The sequence below is a fragment of the Rhineura floridana genome, chromosome 1 (genome assembly GCF_030035675.1).
Source record: "Rhineura floridana isolate rRhiFlo1 chromosome 1, rRhiFlo1.hap2, whole genome shotgun sequence".
Classification (NCBI taxonomy): Eukaryota; Metazoa; Chordata; class Lepidosauria; order Squamata; family Rhineuridae; genus Rhineura; species Rhineura floridana.
This window is the reverse complement of record NC_084480.1, coordinates 175059942-175083704: the sequence shown is the minus strand read 5'-3', so window position 1 is coordinate 175083704 and position 23763 is coordinate 175059942. Positions and strand designations below refer to the sequence as shown.

Genomic DNA, 23763 nt, shown 5'->3' with positions numbered 1-23763 from the left:
TTTATGCTCTCATGTAAATGCATACATACTTCCTAATTTAAGACAGCTATCATGTCTTGTCTCAAAAGTTCTGTCTCAAGGCCTGATCAAATATTTCATGAAAAAAAGTGTAACGAAACCTCTAATGGTTGCTTTTGTTTGATGGTAGGAGGCAACTTAAAACAGGAGGAGGAGGAGACAGGGTGCTTATCCCCCCCACCATCTACTCCACCAAGATTGTCCCCCTGAATGTGGTTTTTGTACAGCAAAACCAGCAGTTGCAAGTTTGTTACACACATTTGTGCATAAAGTTTAGTTGGGCCCTATTTAGTGTCCTACAGAAGACTTCAATTTCTTCTTATTTTAGTGCCTTGCAGAAGACTTCAGTTTAACATCTACAGCAGGGCCCCGCTCATACGGCGGGTTCCATCCTGGACCGCCGCTGTAAAGCGAAATCCGCTGTAAAGCAGAACGCATTGACTAACATTGACAAAAATGGCGCCAAATACCTGAAAAACGCTGTAAAACCGGAACAAGTGCCATAGGAGTGGGGCCTTTCTGCAATTGACAACCGCTGTATCAGTGGAACACTGTAAAGCAGAGCGCCGCAAAGTGGGGCCCTACTGTATTGAGTAGTTTTTTAGCTAGTATGGATTCTATTTTTCTTTCAAACCTCTTTGACAAAAAGAGGTGTGAACTAATACGGAGGCCAATGTGAGACCTGGGATTGATGACCATGGGCTTGTGAATTATGATTCCAAAATACAAGTCACAGCTCCTCCATTTGAACACAGCTATACAAACAAGGGAATGATGCTATTAAGAGTCAAAAAGGTAAGACTGGGCTGTTTTGTGAAAATTGATATTCAGTGCAAGATTAGAACCAGTAAACAAAATAACATGCTCTAAACCAGTTTCATTACCTTTATTCTAAACATGACTGAGAAGCGAGGAACTGTAAATTGGTGCTTCAATGAAAATATCCTTTTCCAGGAAAAGCAAGCACCTTTGTGGCCTTTTGCCTACCTTATTCTTTTTTCCTTTGTATTTGTTTATTTATTAATTTCCCGTACTTATTTCAAACACCTAGGCACACTGCTCAAGCAAGTGGATTCCTGATTTTTCAGTACCTTTACAGCTCAAATTTCAATCATGCAATACATAATTCCCCTCTTTAGAATTTAGTGAAAAAATTCAACAGTTCATTATTTCACTTCCAAGAATCTTATGGGAGTCATGCAACTAAGCAGAGGTGTTGATGGATCAGGATCTGACTTTCAGCCAGAAAAGAAGGCTCCAGAACTCAGGATCATTTGTCACTGCCAGCACCTGCTGCCTGACAAATGGTGAAAGAAAGCTAATTCTGCACTTTAGGACCTATAGTGACATATATAACTACCAAGATTTCCAAGATGTCCTATGCAAATTACAGTGCAAATATTCCCCCAAGTGGCTAACAACCCTAGTCTAAAAGAATGTTTTCATACATCAGGCTTAAAATACCTCTGAGACTCCCTCTTGCTATTCATGTTGATGTCAGAGCACTGCTGATGGAATTATTTATTTATTTATTTATTTATTATACTTGTATACCGCCCCATAGCCGAAGCTCTCTGGGCGGTTTACAGTAACTAAAAACATTAAAACAAATACAATTTAAAACAGATCTTATAAAAACAATTTAAAACACAATTAAAAAATGTTAAACAGTATAAAACACATGCTAAAATGCCTGGGAGAAGAGGAAAGTCTTGACCTGGCGCCAAAAAGATAACAGTGCTGGCGCCAGTCGCACCTCATCAGGAACATCATTCCATAATTTGGGGGCCACCACTGAGAAGGCCCTCTCCCTTGTTGCCATCCTCCGAGCTTCCCCTGGAGTAGGCACCCGGAGGAGGGCCTTTGATCTTGAACGTAATGTACAGGTGGGTTCATGTTGGGAGAGGCGTTCCATCAGGTATTGTGGTCCCAAGCCATGTAAGGTTTTATAGGTCAAAACCAGCACCTTGAATCGAGCTTAGAAACATACAGGCAGCCAATGCAAGTGGGCCAGAATCGGTTTTATAAGTTCGGACCGTCTGGTCCCTGTTACCAATCTGGCCGCTGCATTTTGCACAAGCTGCAGTTTCCGAACCGTCTTCAAAGGCAGCCCCACATAGAGTGCATTGCAGTAATCTAATTTGGAGGTTACCAGAGCATGGACAACTGAAGCCAGGTTATCCCTGTCCAGATAGGGACGTAGTTGGGCCACCAACCGAAGCTGGTAGAAGGCACTCCGTGCCACCGAGGCTACTTGAGCCTCAAGTGACAGAGATGGTTCTAGGAGAACCCCCAAGCTACGAACCTGCTCTTTCAGGGGGAGTGCAACCCCATCCAGGACAGGTTGGACATCCACCATCAGGTCAGAAGAACCACCCACTAGCGGCATCTCAGTCTTGTCTGGATTGAGCCTCAGTTTATTAGCCCTCCTCCAGTCCATTGTCGCAGCCAGGCACCGGTTCAGTACATTGACAGCCTCACCTGAAGAGGATTAAAAGGAGAAATAGAGCTGCGTGTCATCAGCATACTGATGGAAACGCACTCCAAAGCTCCGGATGACAGCACCCAACGGTTTCATGTAGATGTTGAACAGCATGGGGGACAGAACTGACCCCTGCGGACCCCATACTGGAGAGTCCAGGGTGCCAAGCAATGTTCCCCAAGCACCACCTTCTGGAGGCGACCTGCCAAGTAGGAGCGGAACCACTGCAATGCAGTACCTCCCACTCCCAACTCAGCCAGTCTCCCCAGAAGGATACCATGGTCGATGGTATCGAAAGCCGCTGAGAGATCAAGGAGAATCAGCAGAGTCACACTCCCCGTCTCTCTCCCGACAAAGGTCATCATACAGGGCAACCAAGGCTGTTTCTGTGCCAAAACCAGGCCTGAAACCCGACTGAAATGGATTCAGATAATCGGTCTCATCCAAGAGAGGGATGGAAGGGAAAGTGGAGCAATACAGACCTTCATTTTCTACCTCAGAGGTGAAGATGCCTGAGGATTATGCAGCTTAACTACTGTACTATCTTTCAAGTACATAAGCTCTCAAATATGTTTATCCTTTGGCTGCCAAGACAGCAGGCACACATCAGGTTCTCAAATCCATACCTTGCTTTTGAAAAAGGGAGTATGTCAAGTTATTATAAGTCTAGCAATAAGCAATTTAAATGGGCAAATTCGAGACTTTCAGTGAGATGAGCAGCCTGAACACTAGTGCTCTACTGAAATCCCTTTTCTCACTTGAGATTCCAGACACTCCCTCTGTACTAAGGACACGCAAAACTGGCAACAGAAAAAGCAAGTGCCTTTTCACCAGATGTACATGCCAGTTCCAAAACTCTTTGTTCCCATGCAGTTTCTGATCGGAACAGGTCCATGCTACAGAGACAAGAGGAATATGGAATTGTTATTATCATTAGTATTATTAGTAGTATTGTTTTGTTGTGAATATGGACATTGTATTGTAGTTCTTGGTAATGGATGTCATGGTGGGGCTGTGCCACTCACCTGACCTCCCTCTGGCTGAGTCATCCCTGGGTAGAGAGGGGGAAGGGGGAGGCAGGCATGGCACAAATATCCCGATGGTGAGAGCATTCCTGTGACTTCAAAAATGTATGAGGCATTGCCTGCACTCATGTAAAATCAGACACCAGAAATCTGAACTGGTAGACTGCTCCCATTTGGCATCTTCCAATTTAAAGTATGCTGGCAGAGCTTCCTGCCCACTTGAAGTCCCAAGACTCTCATCGCTTTCATCAGAAACTAGTGGATTTAAGGTAGTATTGAGGATTTCTTGCTGCAAGAAACTAAAATGGCTCCCTGGTTGGAAATTTTTCAGTCTGCTACTCATGCTACACATTTAAACACCCCTTCCCTTGAACAGCCCCATGTTAAGACTACCAAGACCTAAGAAGTTTCATACTTTTTAAAGCACAGAATACTATTACAATAGTACTCAGTTTACTGTATTTGGCATAATTTCTAAATGTCTGACAACCTGTTTTTCATAGTTGGGAATGTTACAACAAATAGCAAACAAGTCTTGCTATTATGGGTTGCTGTTATGGAGCGCTATACACATGAATCTAGGTTATCTGCAAAAGTAGCCAGATTCAATACAATTATTTATCAGTGAGTTTACCTCTTCAGTAATATTGTTGTATTGTTGTGTATGTGTGCTTTATTGCCCATATTTTAACTCTATTTCAAAATAAAACAGATTTCATGTAGACCATCTCAGAGTCTGCTCCAACTGGATTTATAGATCCCCACCCCCCAGACAGGGACATCCTACTACCAACTGCCCTGTGGGGAGGATTCCAAAACAGAGAGGGAAGCAGGCATAGACCACTTCAGAGCCTGCTCCACTTTCCCCTCTGCCTCACACAAGGCCATCTACCATCAACTGCCTTGTGGGAAGGATTCCAGGAAAGAGAGGAAAGCAGATGAAGACGACCTCAGAGCCTGCTTCAGCTGGGCTATTGCCACCATCATCACCACTACAGGGCTATTCTACCACCAACTGCCTTGTAGAAAGGATCCTGATAGTTTTTTATATTTTGATATTGTTTATTTTGTGCTTGTGAGTGTGTGTTTTAAAAACACCCCCCCCCCCTATAGTTTGGTGTTTCTTGTGAACCACCTTGGAGAAGGATTTGTTTCCTGAAAAGCAGGATATAAATAATAGATAAGAAAGAAAGAAAGAAAGAAAGAAAGAAAGAAAGAAAGAAAGAAAGAAAGAAAGAAAGAAAGAAAGAAAGAAAGAAAGAAAGAGTCCAAATGTTAACTTTCAGATTGGTGAATATAATTCTTCATGCTAAGAAAAATAACGCGTGAATTGTTACTTTCTTTGGAGGAGCAAAATATTAAGATAATATTGTTCTCCATTTTTTTATTTCGCTCACATGAAGTCCTAATATCTTACATGAAGCATGGCTGCACATATGGGCTGATCAAACCACAATTTGAGACTTGCATTAAAAATCAGTCTTAAACTATTTTCAATAACAAAAGCTTGATGAAAGCATTTGCAATCCTATACGTACTTACCTGACAATAAGTCTCATAGAACTCAGTGAGGCTTACTTCTGAGTAGACATGCCTATGATTGCGCTATAAATCTCATTTGTGATATATCTATTACTGCGTAGGAGTGATATTTTGGAATATCATTTGAAATTAGACACTTAACTGTTTGGCAAAAATAATTAGCTCTGAAAGCAACTTATAACATGTAAATTTACACAGATTTAAATGACCACAGTAAGAACATAAGGCAATGTAAACAGCAACCTGAAAATTAACTTAGATTGTAAGAAATTTTGGCAACAGTTTGGCAACTCTTTCATGCATGTGCTAGAATGATGTAGCTGTGATTTTTTAAAAAGATTTGAAATAACAAATTATCACTTTGTGATAATTTGTTAAGAGGAAACCACGTGCATGTGAAAAAATGTCATCTATGGGGTATTACAAGTAACACCATGGCTAGGAAAGACAGGATGGCAAAAGATGTTTATTGCATAACAGTGTGGCCTAGAAATAAATATATTGTTTAACAAAACCAACACAAGAAGGGATGTCAAAAATCCTCAATTCCAAATGGCATTTCAAAGTGTTTTTGAATCAGTAACACTAACATTTCAAGGCCACTTTCTGCTTTTGCATTCACAGAAGTGGGCCTCCTGTGTAGAACTGATAATTATGTCAGATAAGTAGACAAAGGCACAGTTCCCCTTCAGTGACAGCATTTTTGTCAGCAGAGAACATGGGGTGAGAGGCAGCCGTTTCCTATTAATAATTTCTTTTTTGTTCCCATCACAAAGAAGAACCTGATGAAAGCATAGTGGGATTAATGAAGTCCCATAGGTGAATTTGGAGTTATCAGTACCAAATATTGCATGATTTTGCAGCAATTTGGAAACATGGACAAACACTCCATAAAGTTTAAGCTGGTTCTTCCAGACTCACTACTGCTATATATTCCCCTTCTGGAAAGCACTCACCTCCCTTGCCTAGAAATGGGAGCTCTGGCCCATCCTGCATAGACTGCAGACACACTAGTAGTTGCTTTAAAAGCAGCCAGGCTTTTTTTTCTGGCTGCATTTTGAAACAATTCTGACATGGCTGGACACATCTCCTTTCCCTGCTGCTGATTAGGAATGCCCACAGCAAAGCGTTGGGTCGATCACTGTGTCTGCCTGAGCCTACAGCAAAGCATTTACATTGGACAAACCTGGAGTGTCAACAGGGTTGATTGCCAATCAGTTCTGAAGTCTGTGTGAAGCTGGCTTCAAGGTAGTGTCCTGGAGCTGCAACTTTCAAGGTTTTGGAGTAAAAGGGGGTGGAGTTTGCCTGGCATCATTTGTCCCTGTGTTCAAAAAATGGAGGGGGAGGCGTACTGAAGCCAGCAAAACCACAAGTGTGTCTCTACCCTCTGTGTCTAGCTAAATGATAACTAAACCCTATGGACTAATTTCTAATCATGTTACACACAAGTGAAAGTTATTATAAGATTGCTCTGAACACAAGCATATGGTTTTCACTCATTTAGACAAGAATGACTCGTATTTTTCTTAGATACCCGTTATAGAAATTCCTTTTCTATCCACTTCTATGCTTGTATTATTTTACTGGTTTCATTTGCACATCAGTGCTACACAGCCAGGAGAAGGAGGAAGTACGTCAAAAACCTGTGGCAAGGATTTAGTATAGTTGCAAGACAGAAGGAAAGGGACTTTAGGATGCCTCCAACCATTTCTATATCAGTCAAGTCCAGGTATCTCCCACCCAGTTGCATCCCCTAGGTCTCTGCAGTGGCCAGGAGTGCTTTTGCCCAGCTAAGACTGGTGCGCCAGCTGCGCCCGTTCCTGGCGACGCCTGATTTGACTACAGTGATGCATGCCATAGTTACATCACGTTTAGATTACTGTAACACGCTCTACGTGGGGCTGCCTTTGAAGACTGTTCGGAAACTTAAACTGGTACAAAGAGCTGCAGCCAGAGTGCTAACTGGGGCTGGTTACAGGGACCATACAACCCCTTTGTTACGACAGCTCCACTGGCTGCCAGTTTGTTTCCGGTCACAATTCAAAGTGCTGGTTTTGACCTAGGTCCAGGCTATTTGTCAGACCGTATCTCCCCATATGAGCCTACCCAGGCGTTGAGATCCTCAGGAGAGGCCCTTCTCTCAGTCCCAACACCTTCGCAAGAGCGATTGGTGGGAACGCGAGATAGGGCCTTCTCGGTGGCTGCCCCCAGGTTCTGGAACTCTCTTCCTAGGGAAGCACGAATGGCCCCTTCCTTCCTATCCTTCCGTCAGCAGACAAAGACGTTTTTATTCCGACAGGCTTTTGGACTAGATGTTTAAGATAGGGCCTCCTAAGGTCTGTTGTATTGTTCTATGGTCCTATTCTTAATGTTTTAAATTGTCTTAGTATGTTAAGTGTATGTTTCATGGTTTTAATGTCACGAATAGTTTAATTCTATTTTAATTGTATATTTTTGTATGTTTTTTACCTATGTGTAGTATTTATTTGTAAGCCGCCCCGAGTTCCAGTTTTGGAAAAAGGGCGGGGTAAAAATAAAGAGTAATCATAATAATAATAATAATAGAATTATCAAGAGGAGGATGGCACATAGAATCTTGGGATTTCTCTGCATGGAACCCCAGAGTGCATGGTCTGTCTTTAAATCCCTTTTCTGCTTTTAAATCCCCAATGTGAATGTCAGATAGCTAACTGACCAAGCAGAATTGCTGGAAATCTACTCTGCATATACTTAAGGGCATTTTACTCTCTTATTGGTGCATCAGACCAAAGTCCTAGTGAGGAAAACAGGTTCTGAGGCCAAAGCCTGGTGAGCCTCATCACAAAGCCTAACGTCTGCAGAATTGTGTATTGGGCTGCCCAGGTAGAGTACGTGAACTTTCTCCCTGTAATGTTGTTTTGCACACGGATATCATTAGCATCAAGGTCAAATGTGTCTGGGTGGTTCTGTAATGCAGAGAAGAGGTCAAAATCAGGAGAAGCTAGCATGGTGCCCTTCAGATGCTGTTGAATTCCCAGTTCCCATCAGCCTCAGCCTGAATGGCCAATGGTCAGAGATGATGGGAGTTGTGTCAAACATCAGGGCACCACATTGGCTACCCCGGAAGTATACATTCAGCATAAGTATGGCACTTTGCCTAATATATAAGAAGCAAAAATCTTAACAGGAATTTTACAGAGGAAAGTAGTTGAAACCTTCTAGGTGAGATCAAGAAGTGACTTAAGTTGCTACATTCAAGACTGGTCCTGCCATGCAGCAGAATGAAGAGACCTGGCCAGAAATGTTTATGTTAGCGAGTGGATTTGTATTTCTCATTCCATCAGAGCCAGTCCTGCTATGCAGTAAAGCAGGGATAGTTAACCCCTGATGCTCCAGACGTTGGACTACAAATCCCATCGTCCTTCACCAATGACCATGCAGTCTGGGGCCGATGGGAACTGCAGTCTTATAACATCTGGAGGGCCACAGGTACCCCATCCCTGAAGTGAAGAGAAGTGACCTACTTTCGGTGGGACCATTTGGGGGTGGGCAACAGATGAAGGGAGGAACTGAGGTTTGAATGAAGCTGCAAGACTTTGTAATATGTTAGCCCTAGCTGCAAGGAAGGGTATCAGTTCCTCTGCTTCAGGTAGCAGATTGTCTTGGGCCAGTACTGAATGCACTTAAACTCAATCAGTTACAGGCCAGGTCTACCTCGTTGCACAGTTGTTTTTCTGATGCTCCTACATTAGAAAAACATACAACACATGTACCTGTGTTAGGTTACTCTGGGGTGTTTAGCCAGTGACACCTTGGCATGGTTTGGCTTTCATTCTCCTCATCCTCATTCTTTGGTTATTTAACATATCTTGCTTTTAAAAAAAATGGTTTCTAGTTGCCTTGTTCAAAGAGATCATGTATGGACAGCAGCACTATTTTCAGGGCTTTTCCTGTGCATCTAAAAGGATGGGGAACCTTTATGGCCCAATAGGCCAGATCCTTTTCTGTCCCCACCCACATGACCTGACTTTGACAGGCGCGTGGGACAACCCTTATGTCAATCACCTGACACCATTATGTACCACCCACCTGTCAAAATCCCTTGCCCAACACTTCCCAAGTCCTGATAGCCAACTGATTCTTGGGTGCTTGGGAACCACAGTGCAAGGGGCTTTGCAAGCCCTACGCTTCACACTTGGGAAGTGGCAAGCACAGGGCTTGCAAAGTGCTTTGTGCAGTGCTTTCCAAACGTGTGGCAACCTGGTTGTTGGGCATTTGGGCAGCCCTTCACAAAGTGCTTTGCAAGCCCTGTGCTAGGCTCTTCCCAGGTGCTGACTATAGGGCTCGCAAAACTGCTTTCTGCAGGGATTGGCTGTACAATTGAGTTCCCCATGGGGAATCAATCATATGGCTGATCCAGCCAGATCTCTACCTGCCCCAAACCTGACATTAAAAATGTTTTGGGGGAAACAGCCTTGTGGGACAAATTTGACCCATGGCAAGGGGTTCCCCACCCAACTTCTGTAACATGGAATGATTTCTTCTTTTAGAAACAAACTCAAGAACCTCACATGAAGCAGACAGAACAGAACGGCATAGGAGATAAAGAGGATATCAGAGGCCCTACCCTCAGAGGGAGATATTTGGGATATCTATGCACACATTTTATTGTTCGTTAAATTAAAGTGTGGCAAATTTGTTTCTTCTTTAAGAAGAAACAGTGAGGTACTACAACATGTAGTTTTTGCTACTGAATGTGCAGTGAATGGGGAAAGACTTAGAATACATAGATGATAATAATCAGGTATGGACTTATAGGCTCTTACAGAAACTGCTGATATGCCCGTTTAGTTTTTTAAAGCATGATATACATTTCATTTTCCACTGCAGTTTCTCTGGCAATAGGATCATGCACTTATTCTAAAGAGCTGTTCTGCACATGATACAGAATGAGTGAGGGTGGGATGTTCAAACTAGCCCCCTCATGCATTCAATGAATGCATTAATGGGTAGCTGAAATGCATCCAGCACCCATGTCCCTGCATTCATGTCCCGCAGCCACGCATTAAGCATTAGTGAGAAAGGGTCCCTATGCATGTACAGCTGTACATGTGTATAGCCCCTCCATCCAACTGGGAATCCCGATTGTCCAGCTGTGTGTGCAATTTTCAAGTGTGGCCTTATATGCTCCTACAAATTTTTGAGGGGGGGGTAAGCATTTAGTTATATTCCCACTTGCAGTTGGAAGTGGTACAATACAGAAGTCTACCACCCCAGGCTGCCACCTCATTTTGTGTCATGTTTAGAATAACTCTTATGGCACAATCCAACTCACCTTTCTGCTGGGCTGGGGTGAGTTGGATGCCATGGAGCTGTGCCGGCAGGTTCCCAGCTGTGTTGGGCTCTGATGGCAATGGAAGGGACTTATGCGAGACCCTCCTTGTTCAGAGCCCTCCCCCTTGGTCCCACTCTATCTGGAAACTCTGCTGGCCAAAAGGCCGTTGTAGTGAAAAATTTAAATGGGCCTCTATGGGGAGCGCTTACGCCCTGGGAGGCCAATTCGTGGGAACTGGTGCTTCCTAGCCAGCTTGTGCACATGGTGTGCTTGGTTCCCGATGGAGTCGGTGTTCAGCCGGGTTGGCGGTTCCCAAGCAGGAGGAGGATCCCGCAGAGCTTTCCACCAGCTCCTCCTCTGCCAGCCCCCTGGCATTTAGATTGCTCTGCTTGTAAACTCTTCTAAACCTATCACTAGTGGGTGGTGAAGATATATGATCTAGCTACTGCTGGGCCCTAAACTTCAACATACAACTATCTACTTCTATCTTTTAAAATTAATTTCTTCCCAACAACCATGAAATTAAATGTGGTGGGGCAGAAGGGAAAAGAAAAGTTGACTTTTAATGTATTATTTCAGAGCCTGGCTTTGTAGCATTACTGCAACTTCCTACTTTCCTTCATACCGACCTTTTCTTAACTGGAGTGTTTGTCCACTTACTACTGCCGTACAAGTTGGTGATCTTCCAGACTGACCTGGCCAGTTTTTCAATTTCCATCCAAACACAGTGCAGCACTGAAATGAAAAAATGGCACAAACCAGTCTTTGCAGCCTACTAAGGCCACTTGTTTCCCACCAAGGCTAGTAGAAAAGTGCTGCAATAAATGCATGTGGATACTTTAGAAATAATATACATATTTTATTTTATATACATTTAGGTATTTCATTTGGGTCAAATTTTGCCAGAACAAAGAACAGAAGAGCTGATTTTTTAAATCATCCCATTAATGCTATAAAAATACAATGTGAAGGACTGTGGGCAGCTCTTAATGGTATCTGATTGACAAATGAATGGTTTATTCCATACCCTTTAATTCTAATCCAAGATGCTCTGCCAATGCAGAAAAAGAACAAAGAAGAAAAAGAGAAAAGAGAAACAGATTTGTAAGAGAAATTACTATATATATATAGTATATATTTGAATAAAAACATAAAATGCACTTTTTAGTTAAAGCAGCTTTGATTTCTCTGTTCACAATCGCAAGAGCAGTATCGAAGAATATAGAACTGTCAGCACATGTTTATTTTTTAAAAGTCCATGTCATTCTGCATAAAAGAATGCCTAGATAGATTTGCAATGATAGTTAATAAGGATCATTTCAAAAAAAGGCATGTCTGTCAGTATTATTTATTTATTATTTGATTTATATCCCGCCCTTCCTCCCAGCAGGAGCTCAGGGCGGCAAACAAAAGCACTAAAAACACTTTAAAACATCATAAAAACTAACTTTAAAATACATTAAAATAAAACATCTTTAAAAACATTTTTTTAAAAGCTTCCAAGACATCTTTAAAGAAAAAAAGGTTAAAAACATAGTTGTTGTTTTTTTAAAAAAAGGTTTAAAAACATTAAAAAGCAATTCCAACACAGATGCAGACTGGGGTAAGGTCTCAACTTGAAAAGCTTGTTGAAAGAGGAAGATCTTCAATAGGCACCAGAAAGATAACAGAGCCTGTCTGATATTTAAGGGAGGGAATTCCACAGGGTAGGTGCCGCCACACTAAAGGTCTGTTTCCTATGTTGTGTGGAACGGACCTCCTGATAAGATGGTATCTGCAGGTGGCCCTCACCTGCAGAGCACAGTGATCGACTGGGTATATAAGGGATAAGACGGTCTTTCAGGTATCCTGGTCCCAAGCTGTATAGGGCTTTGTACACCAAGAGTAGAACCTTGAACTTGTCCCGGTAGCAAATGGGCAGCCAGTGCAATTCTTTCAGCAGCGGGGTGAACATGTTAGCAATACCCTGCCCCAGTGGCCAGTCTCACCATCACATTTTGCACCAGCTGCAGCTTCGGGACTAACCTCAAGGGTAGCCCCACATACAGTGCATTACAATAATCCAGCATGGAGGTTACCAGTGCATGGACAAAAGTGGTCAGGCTATCCCAGTCCAGAAACAGCTGCAGCTGTCTTACCAGTCGAAGCTGGTAAAATGCACTCCTAGCCACTGAGGTCACCTGGGCCTCTAGCGACAAAGATGGATCCAGGAGCACCCCCAGACTATGGACCTGCTCTTTCAGAGGGAGTACAACCCCATCCAAAGCAGGTAACTGACCGATTATCTGAACTCGGGAACCACCAACAGTATCTGAAATCTGATTTTAATATAGATATTTATTATTTATTTATTAGCTATACTTTGATATTAGGTATAGTCTTGCTGAAGAGACCTCACTATTCTTGCAAAATTGAGGTAGTGAATTTCTATACACACAACCTTGTTTCACAAGGCATTCCCTGCATGTACGCCTCTCACAAGCACACATATTGCATACATCATCAGCAGTGCAATCCTATGCATGTCTACTCAGAAGTCTGTCCCATCAAGTTAAGTGGGACTGAATCTCAGGTAAACATAATAGGATTGCAGCCTAAATGAACAACTTCGGAAGGACTGATGCACAATTGAACAAACTGTTACATCTATCTGTTTTTATGATGATTTAGAGTGTTTTCAGTGCTTTTGTTTGCCCCCTGGGCTCCTGCTGGGAGAAAGAGTGGTATATAAATCTAATAAATAAATAATAAGTAATAAACAAATATAACAAAATGAATTTTTTAGAATACATTTTCAGCAAAACCCTGAACACATTTACCTCAAAGTAAGCCCTCCTGAAATCAATAGGACTTACTTCTGAATAAATGTGGTTAAGATCAGGCTGTTAAGCATTTTTCACAGTATGTACTGAATGAAGAAATCGTTTATAGACTCCGAGAACCATTAAAAGAATAATGCTATCTCTTATAAATGCTAATGGTTTGGGATAGCATTCTGCATTATCCATACCACAGGAAAAACAAAAAAGGACATTTAAATTACTCCCAGAAATACAGTATTTCCGAAAGGCAAGAATAAAAAAAAGTCCAGTCTAGTATTCTTTGTGTATAATGTCTCAATCTATACAGGAAATGGAAAAAGTAAAGCAAACTGGGGGATGGGAAAGTACAGCTTTGACATTCCTGACTGGAAACTTGGCTTTTTCAATTGAAATTCTGTTAGCGGCCAAAAAGGTCGTATTCACTCTACAGCACATAAGAGAGACAAAAAATGAAAGCAGTAAGGATACATTCAGACTACAGAAATACCACACATCTTTCAGAATGATAAAAGTGGTTTAGCAGCACATTTACAACAACGACTACAATGTACTATGATTCAGCTTGGGAAAAGGAACAACTTTTCCAGGCGCTGTGGTCTCAGAGGGCACCCTCAAAGAAAGAGGATCACAACTGCATCACTATCTGGAAGTTTTCCTTTATGAAGGGGTACACTGGAAACCTCAGAGGATTTTTTATAACTTATATAGATAACAAGTTCCATTGAGGCAGGACCTTTCTATTTTTGCCTAGGAAATAAATGTACATGATACCTTACAAAATGGATCAATAGTAATATATAATAATATAATACTAATCACCGAGCCAGCTGTCCATGAGAACTGTGTGGAAGGGGCAGCCCTGACCTACTGATCAGGACACTGTGAAGAGAGGGAGGGTGCTGCTGCTATGCTATATACAAAAGGGGGAGAAGGAGTGTGTAACCAATCACCTAAGGAGATGGTGGGCTCTCCAACACTGCAGGTATTCAAGAGACAGCAGAAGAGCCACCTGTCAGGTATGCTTCAGGTTGGATTCCTGCAATGAGCAGGGGTTAAACTTGACAGCCTTATAGGCCCCTTCCAACTCTATGATTCTAGGAGCGATGTATGCATGAGACAGAACTCATTTTTCTGAAATAATCTCCATCTGTTTCTTGTCATTGCTTTTTATATGTTTAATTATCTCATGCTTAATTTTCTCAATATGATTCATATTCTGACTTCAGTTGCAGCCTGTGATTTGGTTCCCTTCCTCAAGTAATTACCACTGAATTTTGTGTGCAGATCTCTGCCACAAATTCACTTCATTTTCAATCTGTGATAAAAGACAGGGTTGCTGTAAGCATTCTGACTCAGCTTTAGACCCTCCCCTTCATTAGCATGATCAGCAAACTACACTGTACGCCTAAGATACTTCTTGACCTAAAAGAAGAATCCTATGGGACTAATAATAAAATGGCCTATTGTATGTCTGATGTAAAAATTATTGAGATAATACATTTGAAGTGCTTTCAACACCTTAAAGCTCAGTATAAATGCTATTAGAGCATCACACTGAAGATAAATTTTGCCACACTCCTCCCAGAGAGGGCTGATGTAATTCAGTGGATTTCCCCCCGCAAAATATATGGAAATTCTGGAATCAAACCTTCCTCTGACTAATAAAAGATTAAACCACTTACAAATTCACTCATGCACTGGAAAACATGGAAACTAAGTCCTGTACCACATAATAAATGAACATGTTGTGGAGTCTCACATACTGTATTTACAATTTATCCTCCATGTTCCTATACTTTGTCTTGTTTTTCCCCAGTCCCAATTCTCTTTCTCTGCACTTAATAGATGACAATCATGGGGAATACCTCAATTCTTGGAGTGCACTTATCCAATAACCTCTCCTTGGATTTTTTTAAAAAACAAATTCTGTAAGCCATGTCCAAAGATTGTATCTTTTTACTCTTCTTTGCACTGATGGCAATATTCTTAATACTATATCTGTCAACTCATAATCACACTTGTACAGGGTGTATTATGAATATTATGAGAACTATTTGCTGTTTTCCCATTTATACACACAGTTTTAGGTTCTTTCCCATTTTTATGGGCCTTGATGAAATGACTAAAAGGTTGACTACATAGAACAGTCTTTCCCAACCTTTGGGTCCCCAGATTTTGTCAGACTACAGCTCCCATCAGCCCCAGCCAGCACGGCCAATGGTCAGGAATGATGAGAATTGTAGTCCAGCAAATCTGGGGACCCAAAGGTTTGGAAAGGCTGACACAGAATATATGTGATTGCTAAATGAATTATATTATAGAATGAAGTCCTAACCTTCCCAAGTTCAACAGAGGTGTGTAAACTAGAGAAGTGATAATATAAGAAACCACAAATGTGACCCTTTTTCCCCAGTTCACTTCTTTTCAGCCCCTTTCCTGTTCTTTCCCCATATTCCTCTCGTATTTATTTGACTGACTTCTGAAATAACTGCTCACCTACATTCAGGTTTTTTTTATTTTATCTGCTTCCTACTTTGATTAAATTCTGATTTATATTTGACTGAACACTAAAGAAAGATTTTGCCCTAGATTACCTTCTCAAAAGATTTCAAGAAACTGTTAACAAAAGGTTTTCTTGAGTTATAGTTTAGTAAACTGAGGCTTCATGTTGAAATTAAATTGTTTCATCAAACAATCACAAAATGAAATGATTGCACAAGCAATTCTCTAACAAATGTCAGATAAATTTTTCAGGCAAATTGGCAACAGGACCCAAAGGCTAGATAATAATCAAGGTCCATTCTTATTCCCCCCCCCTTCAAGTTGTATTTTGGATTTATGTCTCATCTCAGCTAATCCACAAAATATACTCTCCTATATATACTATATTTTTGAATCTTGTATAATGCTAGAAAACCTCCATAACAGTGTTCTATAAATTGTCATATGACAGATACTGCTATGAAAAGATTGTTTTAGTATTACTCCTTTATTTCAGCAGGCTCCTCTTTAACTTTGCATTATAAAACAAATAAATGGAATAGAGTAGTACTCCAGGCTGTAACTTGAACAGGGACATAATCTTAAACTCAGTTTCAATCACAAGTGAGATCCTAGTCAGGGCAACAGGGCTCCCTGGATGCAGATTTATTTTCTTTTTTCCTTTTTTAAAAAAGTTTATTTTCCCAAAGCTCTCTTCCAAAGTTGATATTTAGATTACATTTCCTTGTGGGCTGACTGAAGTGAAGTAGCATAAAATAAATCTTATTGCAAAAATTAGTAAACATTTTATTCAGAATTTCACACAATTAGGAAGAAAAAAATCATATTTTTTTAATTTAAAACCCTCCCGATCTTTCAGGGCTGAAGATGTGAACAAAAGGATCTTTCCTTATACAGAGGCAGATCAGAGATCCATCTAATGTGTCTATTGTGATTAGCAGTGGCTCTCCAGGGCTTCAGACAGGAGTCTTTCCCAGTCTTAAATGCCAGTGATTGAACTTGAAACTTTCTGCATGCAAAACAGATGCTCTACCAGTAAGCTAAGCTACGGTGCAATTTAGGGCAAATTATTCCTGTATATCTCTACTGTATTATTGAAAAAGATATGCAAGTAAAGATTGACTGGAACTGTAGAATTACTTTATTGGTTTTTTGTTTTTGTTTTCTTGTGGAGCCTTAGGCTCGGAGTATTGATATGATAAGAGTCCTGGATAGACTAGGACTTGCCTGGCCAGAATTCCTAAGGTCTTTGTGTCACCCTGTTCCTAAACATTATTTGTTGGAAGAAAGTTGCATTGCAATGAGATGTGCCTTATGTGCATAAAATGTTATTTATATTTAAATATTTTTCTCCCCAAAATCCACTAAAAACCACCAGCACTGCTATATAATGTGCATGGGGTGGTAGACCACATCCTGAAACCTGCTACCAATAATCCTATGAGTACATCCCCATGTGGAAGCTGGTACACACGCTTGCGCAATAGGCAAGCCTATATACCAGCCACCCTCACTTAGTTTAGTATTGGGACAGGAACTACTGCTATATTCTAGTCATAATCATTTTACCATGCAAGGAGGATTGCATTCGACTGAAGCACCATTGAGGGTGTCCAGCAACAAATTCTAGCACAGGTAGAATAGGAAGGTGGAGAAAAATGGTTTGTTGTTTTTTTTATTATTATACGTGCCTCATTTTCCCCAACATTGTGATATCAACTATAACATCAATTTGGATCTGCAAGCAAAAACTTCCAAATCTGACCCCAACTGATCACTGTAAAAATACCCCCCTCCCTCATATGCTATAGTGAACATCACTTCTGGGAACAGCAAATCATATGAACATCCTGACTCTGAGGATTGCTGTCTGGGGGTACTGAGCTGCTGAATTCCCATGTTGGTACATGGGGACCTATGGGATTAACCCTAGCTTGCTTCCCAGCATCTGCACAGCATAGCTGTGCTATGCAAGGGGCAACTGGGAAGAGCTGGGAAAAGGTGAATCAATACCTGGGAAGAGTTGGATCAAGGGATAGCTATGGATTGGGCCACTAATAGTTCCATCATTTTGATTCCAAATGCCATCATATAACCCTTAGATTTGCAGCACTGGCATCCTGTAATCATATTTGATAGCAGTACAAAAGAGATCTTTGGTTCTCCCAATATCTTTTTATCTGCAGTGGTTTGCTCTGTTGCCACTATGGTGCACCCATAGAATCAGATGTGACCTTTTTTTAAAGTTCAAAGCTAAGTGCAGCCTTCCATTACGCTTTGTGACAGCATGAACTAATGAACTTCTTGCAGAGAGGGAGCATTCAGAGTAGCTCACAGATTAACTTCTCAGTCTTTGATACATTTAGATTTTGCCTGGATTATACATTAATAGTGAGATGTGTTCAGATCAGAATCGAGAGCACTGAAGCACACTGGAAGAGAGTGAAGGTTCCAAATCAGAAAAGAGCTGCTTTAAAGGAGTCACACAGTGTGTTATGATAAATCAGAGAAAGAGAGAAGTGGAAAGAGACATACTGGAGAAGCTGACCATTGCGAAGTTCTGACACTGGTCCCCAGTGAATTCGTTCGGACACCTAGCAAAAGAAAGAAAACCAGAAAGAGAGAAACAAGATAGCATGACATCCAAACAGACTGAAACGAGGCTCTTTCTGTTGCCAACTCAGCTCCCTTTCGAGATTTCTCCTGATGTGCCTGTGGTTGGTCCCTTACCTGTATTCCCTAAACCTTAACCCAGATCTTAACTATCAAAAACACACACCCTCACTATGCCATTCTAAATCCAGCACGGTACCCAGGAGATTATAAGTAGTATGGTGCAATTTTTTTCTTCAAACATACTTTGCTTAGGATCTGGCATGTACAATCGCAAAGGCTGTTTCTCCAAACATCTCTGTCCGAAGAATCCATTTGGACATCTGGAGGAGGAAAAGGGGACAAATCACAGAACAAGGCTGGCATCATCCTTGAGGCTATGGTTAGAAATAAAAGTGCACAGTGATGAGTTAAAAAGAAATTAAACCATCTAACGTAAGATATCCAGATCTAATCTTTGCTGTGTGTTAAAAGGGGGCTTTCTAGGCTCCTCTTCTGTGCAATTGCTCCATCCTTCCCCCATGCTTTCTGAAGGTTGTAATCTTCCAGTTCACATGTAAGCTTGGGGCCAATTTGCTTCAGCCATGATAAGAAAGGATACTAGCCACTATCTCACATCTAGGGATTTAAAAAACCCTAGTATCAAATGGGGCAAGAAGAGGTGTTGGGGTGCTGTTTCTATTTTTTTTATCAGAATTAAGAGCGATACAGTCATGACCGCTGGGACTGCCATTTTCCCCCTCATATTGTTTGATGCTGGGTTTCAAATCATCAGTACAATCAGCTTGCTAAGAAAAGTATAAACAAGTGAAAATATATCATGTCAGTTAGTAATGCACAGCTAATACATACATCTCTTCAAGTCACTATCTAGCAAAAAAGGTCCATGGGTGAGTTATAATGTCAGCAGCAATCACTTTTAACCAAACGTGAACAAACGAAGAAAAGTATGTTATTTTGCAACATGGTCAGATGGAAATGTCAGTGTTTTTACTACTCATATCTTCTAACCATAAGACTACAGTCCTGTGTACTCTCTCTAGGGAATTATCTCACTGAAAATTACTTCTAAGTAAGTATGGATAAGATTGTTATGCATAGCTATGACATGTTAAAGGCATTACTTGGACAAGCATTGGAACTAACATCACCAGCCAGTGGTGGCTGCTGGCTTCATGTCAGTGGAGCAGTAGAATCCACTCCGGGTTTTAGTCTGAACTTTCAAGAAGCTCATCACTGTCACCAGCTGACCTACAGCCAGGTATGCTTGCACATACTTTTAAACACAGGACTTACTTAAAGACAGTGCTGGATTTACTCCTAAAGTCACTTTCCATACAACAGTTGTCATTTCTGTATACAGTAGGGCCCCGCTTATACGGCGGGTTAGGGACCAGGCCCCTGCCGTAAAGCAGAAATCGTCGTAAAGCGGAACCCATTGACTATAACGGGTCGCGCCGCGCTAAAATGCCACAAAATTCTGAAAAACCGCAAAACCGGCTTTAAAACGGGGAATTTCCCCTAATTGAAAGCCGCCGCATCACCGGAACGCCGGAAAGCGGGGCCCTACTGTAGTTTGAATGTAACAGTTCACAGTACACAAGATTATTCCTTATTTTCCTCTGCCTTTCTGAGAGCATATGTATTGTAGTAAGCTAGCCCATATCTATATTTATTTAGAATTTATAAGCCACTTAATTAAAAACTGCCTAAGTAATATATATATTCACTAATAGGCAAAAAACCTTGCAATTTAAGAACATACCTATAGTCCACAGCTATTCTATCAAACTTTAAAAAGCAGGGAAATTGGGCAGCTATAGTGAATGCACCAGGGGAGCAGGAGACCTGAACTCCTCTCTGAGATATTGTACTGCCCTACAAATTGGTCAAAATGCAAACACCATTTGGATTGGTCTTTCACAGTCCAATCCACTGCCTGTGTAGCTTGGAAGAATTTGGTAACATGTGCCTCTGAGCATATGGTGAGTGGTGGCAACACCTGCCATCTCCAAAAATAGAGAATTATATTTTTGTATGTTTGCTGGTGTTCTTCTTACTTTGCTTCTTTCCTGTGTTACTAATGTTTCTACAGAGAATCTACACTAGAAAATTTTATTTCCCTCATTATTCATCCCAGAAATCTGTGTCAAATTTATTTTATTAATTTCAAAGCCTTTTTATTGGTCAGTGTCATATGATGGTGAAGACAGCCTTTTGTGTTTCAAATTGGAGGTTATGTTCTATTTCTATTTTGGGTGCACTAACAGTGGAATTTGGACCTGCAGTTTGATGAAAAATCAGACTGATTCCAATATGTTGCTACTTCAGCAATGACTCTAGCTGTTGGAAAAAAGAGGATGCATATTTTCAGCCTGCTATGTTTAAACCACTTCATTTAAGGCAAGGTGGGCACAGTCAATTAAAAACATAGAGCACACCTAGCATTTTGCTAGAATATATTTCACCTCCCACTGTTTTATCTTGTGCAAATTGAGACACTCCTGAGGTCCACTGGAGACTATTCTGCAGAAATCAGTGCCATTATTCCAAATTTATGTTTGGAGTTTTTTTAGTATAAATTTTGCAAAGAGTTGCTGTACTTCACATATTCACAGAAATAGAAACAAAAGAAAATGATTTCCTATAGGAAGCTTCACTAAAATTGCAAAGGAAATCAGACATATTCAAAGTGACCATCTGAACTATATCAACTGTCTTAATAATATTGCTTCCTCCCTGCTAAAACAAGATCAGCACAGCACATGTCTTCTTTCTCTTATTTGGGCTGATTGCAGGTGTTGCCACCACTCCCCATATGCTCAGAGGCACATGTTACCAAATTCTTCCAAGCTACACAGGAAGTGGATTGGACTGTGAAAGACCAACCCAAATGGTGTTTGCATTTTGACCAATTTGTAGGGCAGTACAATATTTCAGAGAGGAGTTCAGGTCTCCTGCTCCCCTGGTGCATTCACTATAGCTGCCCAATTTCCCTGCTCTTTAAAGTTTGATAGAATAGCTGTGGGCTATAGGTATTTTCTTAAACCGCAAGGTTTTTTGCCTATTAGTGAATTTCCCTGCTTTTTAATCCGGGAGGTAAGAAATGGGATCCTGTCCAAGTTTGCTGAGAATGGATGGATCATTTGCATGCTTATTGAGTTCAATGGGATTTACTCCCCTGCAATCATGCTTAGGACAGGTGAAACTGACCACAGAGGATGGGGAGGGGAGGAGGAGGGAGGGGAGGAAATGCAGAGGGGAGGACTGGGAGGGGAGGAGGCAGGATGGAGAGGGGAGGAGAAGGACAGGTTTGATCATTTGCATGTTTATTAAATTCAGTGCAATTTACTCCCATGCAATCATGCTTAGGATAGGTAAAACTGACCGGGGGAGGGAGGGAGGGCTGGAGTGGGCAGGGGAGGAGGAAGAGAGAGGAGAGGAGAGGGGAAAAGCAGGTCTGATCATTTGCATGCTTATTTTCAATGGGATTTACTCCTATGCAATCTTGGTTAGGATAGGAAACACTGACCGTGGGGGAGGAGGAGGGGGAGTGGGAAGGAGCGTATTGGAGGGGGGCAAAGGAAGGTGGAGGGGAGAGCAGGTTTGATCATTTGCATGCTTATAGAGTTCAACGGTATTTACTTCCGTGCAATCATGTTTAAGATAGGTAAAACTGATAATGGGGAGGAGGAAGGGGAGGAGGGGGAAGGGGAAAGGGGATTGGAAGGGGATGGGGAGTGAGGGGCAAGAGGAGGGGATAGGAGGAAAGAGAAGGGAGGGTGGGTTTGATCATTTGCATATTTTTTGAGTTCAGTGGGATTTATTTCTATGCAATCATGTTTGAAAATGAAAATGGACTGCCTTCAAGTCAATCCCCACCTATTGCGACCCTTTGAATAGGGTTTTCATGGTAAACGGTATTCAGAGGTGATTTCATCATTGCCTTCCTCTGAGGCTAAGAGGCAGTGACTGGCCCAAGGTCACCCAGTCAGCTTCATTGCTGTGTGGGAATTCGAACCCTGGTCTCCCAGGTCGTAGTCCAACACTGACCCAGGGAAGGGGCAGGGAGTGGGAGGGGAGGAGATTGGGTGGGTGGGCACTGGGCAGAAGGGAAGCCCCTTTCCTTTCCAAAAGGAAAACATTGTAAACAGAATCATTCTTTTTCAGGCTTTCCCCCACCTTTTTATTCTACAGCAGACACATGTAGCCTCCCACCCAAATTTAAACCAAAGCTGTCCCTGGCCACATCCACACTAGGCCTTTATTTCACTTTGGACAGTCATGGTTTCTCTGAAAGAATCCTGGGAAGTGTAGTTAGTGAAGGGTGCTGAGATTTGCTTGGAGACGCCCTTGTTCCCCTCACAGAGCTTCAATCAGAGTGGCTGACTGTTAAACCATTCTCTCAGGGGAATAGGAGTCTCTTAGCACCCTTCACAAACTACACTTCCCAGGATTCTTTGAGGGAAGCCATGACTGTCTCACATGAAATCAAAGTCTGGTGTGGGTGTGGCCCCCTGATTAGCCAAGTCCAGCAGCTGTGAGGCTTTTAGAACTCTGACAGTTGGTTCTTACTGAGCATGCTCCGCGCTATCATTGGGTCCCAGCCAAAATTTATTAAATTAATTAAAAATCAGCCAGGCATTTTTTAAACTTTTAAACTGCAGCAGATGAAGGTCAGAGTATGGGGCAACGTCAGTATTAGGATTACAGGTACTCTGTGAACATGGCTGATTTTTAATGAATTTCAACAGATTATGAGAACAGAGAAAAAAGTCCAAAAGGGCTCTGAGGTTTTTCTCTCTCTTTTTACACTTTGAACTGTCTATTCTCTCTGACTGTTTTGTGTATCGCCATGAAAATTGACAGGGTTGTTAAGCAAGCATTTCTGAGTTCAGGACTATAAGTTATGTAAGGTTTTGTTTTGAAATGAGCTTATGGGAAGCATCAGAATGGCATGGGGGGTATTTTCAATTTAACATTGTGGAATGTGAAAAATCCCCGCTGGTATTTATTTATTTATTTATTTATTTTATTTTATTTATATACCGCCCTAAGCCCGAAGGCTCTCTGGGCGGTGTACATAAAAGGTAAAAGCAGGCACAATATATAAATACAATAAATATAATAACTCAAAAAAACAAAAACACACAAACAATACGAGAACCAAACAACATCCAGAATAGAACATAGTAATAAAATACTGTAAAAATACACTTTAAAATGCCTGGGAGTATAAAAAGGTTTTCACCTGGCGCCGAAAAGATAGCAGCGTCGGCGCCAGGCGCACCTCATCGGGGAGACCATTCCACAGTTCGGGAGCCACAACCGAAAAGGCCCTATTTCTAGTCACCATCCTCCGAGCTTCTTGATGGGATGGTACTCGGAGGAGGGCCTTAGATGTTGAGCGCAGTGTACGGGTAGTTTCATATTGGGAGAGGCGCT

The 23763-nt window shown here is 41.5% G+C and overlaps 1 protein-coding gene across 2 annotated transcripts in view; it reads right to left on the bottom strand.

Annotated features, from left to right (window-relative positions):
• The window catches only part of NRG2 (neuregulin 2), a 252809-nt gene that overhangs the window by 27531 nt on the left and 201515 nt on the right, over nt 1–23763 (bottom strand). For both annotated transcript variants that reach the window (XM_061587063.1, XM_061587071.1), the window contains exon 5: nt 18565–18641. In XM_061587063.1, coding sequence (XP_061443047.1) covers nt 18565–18641 — 77 coding nt within the window. The remainder of the gene's footprint in view (nt 1–18564; nt 18642–23763) is intronic.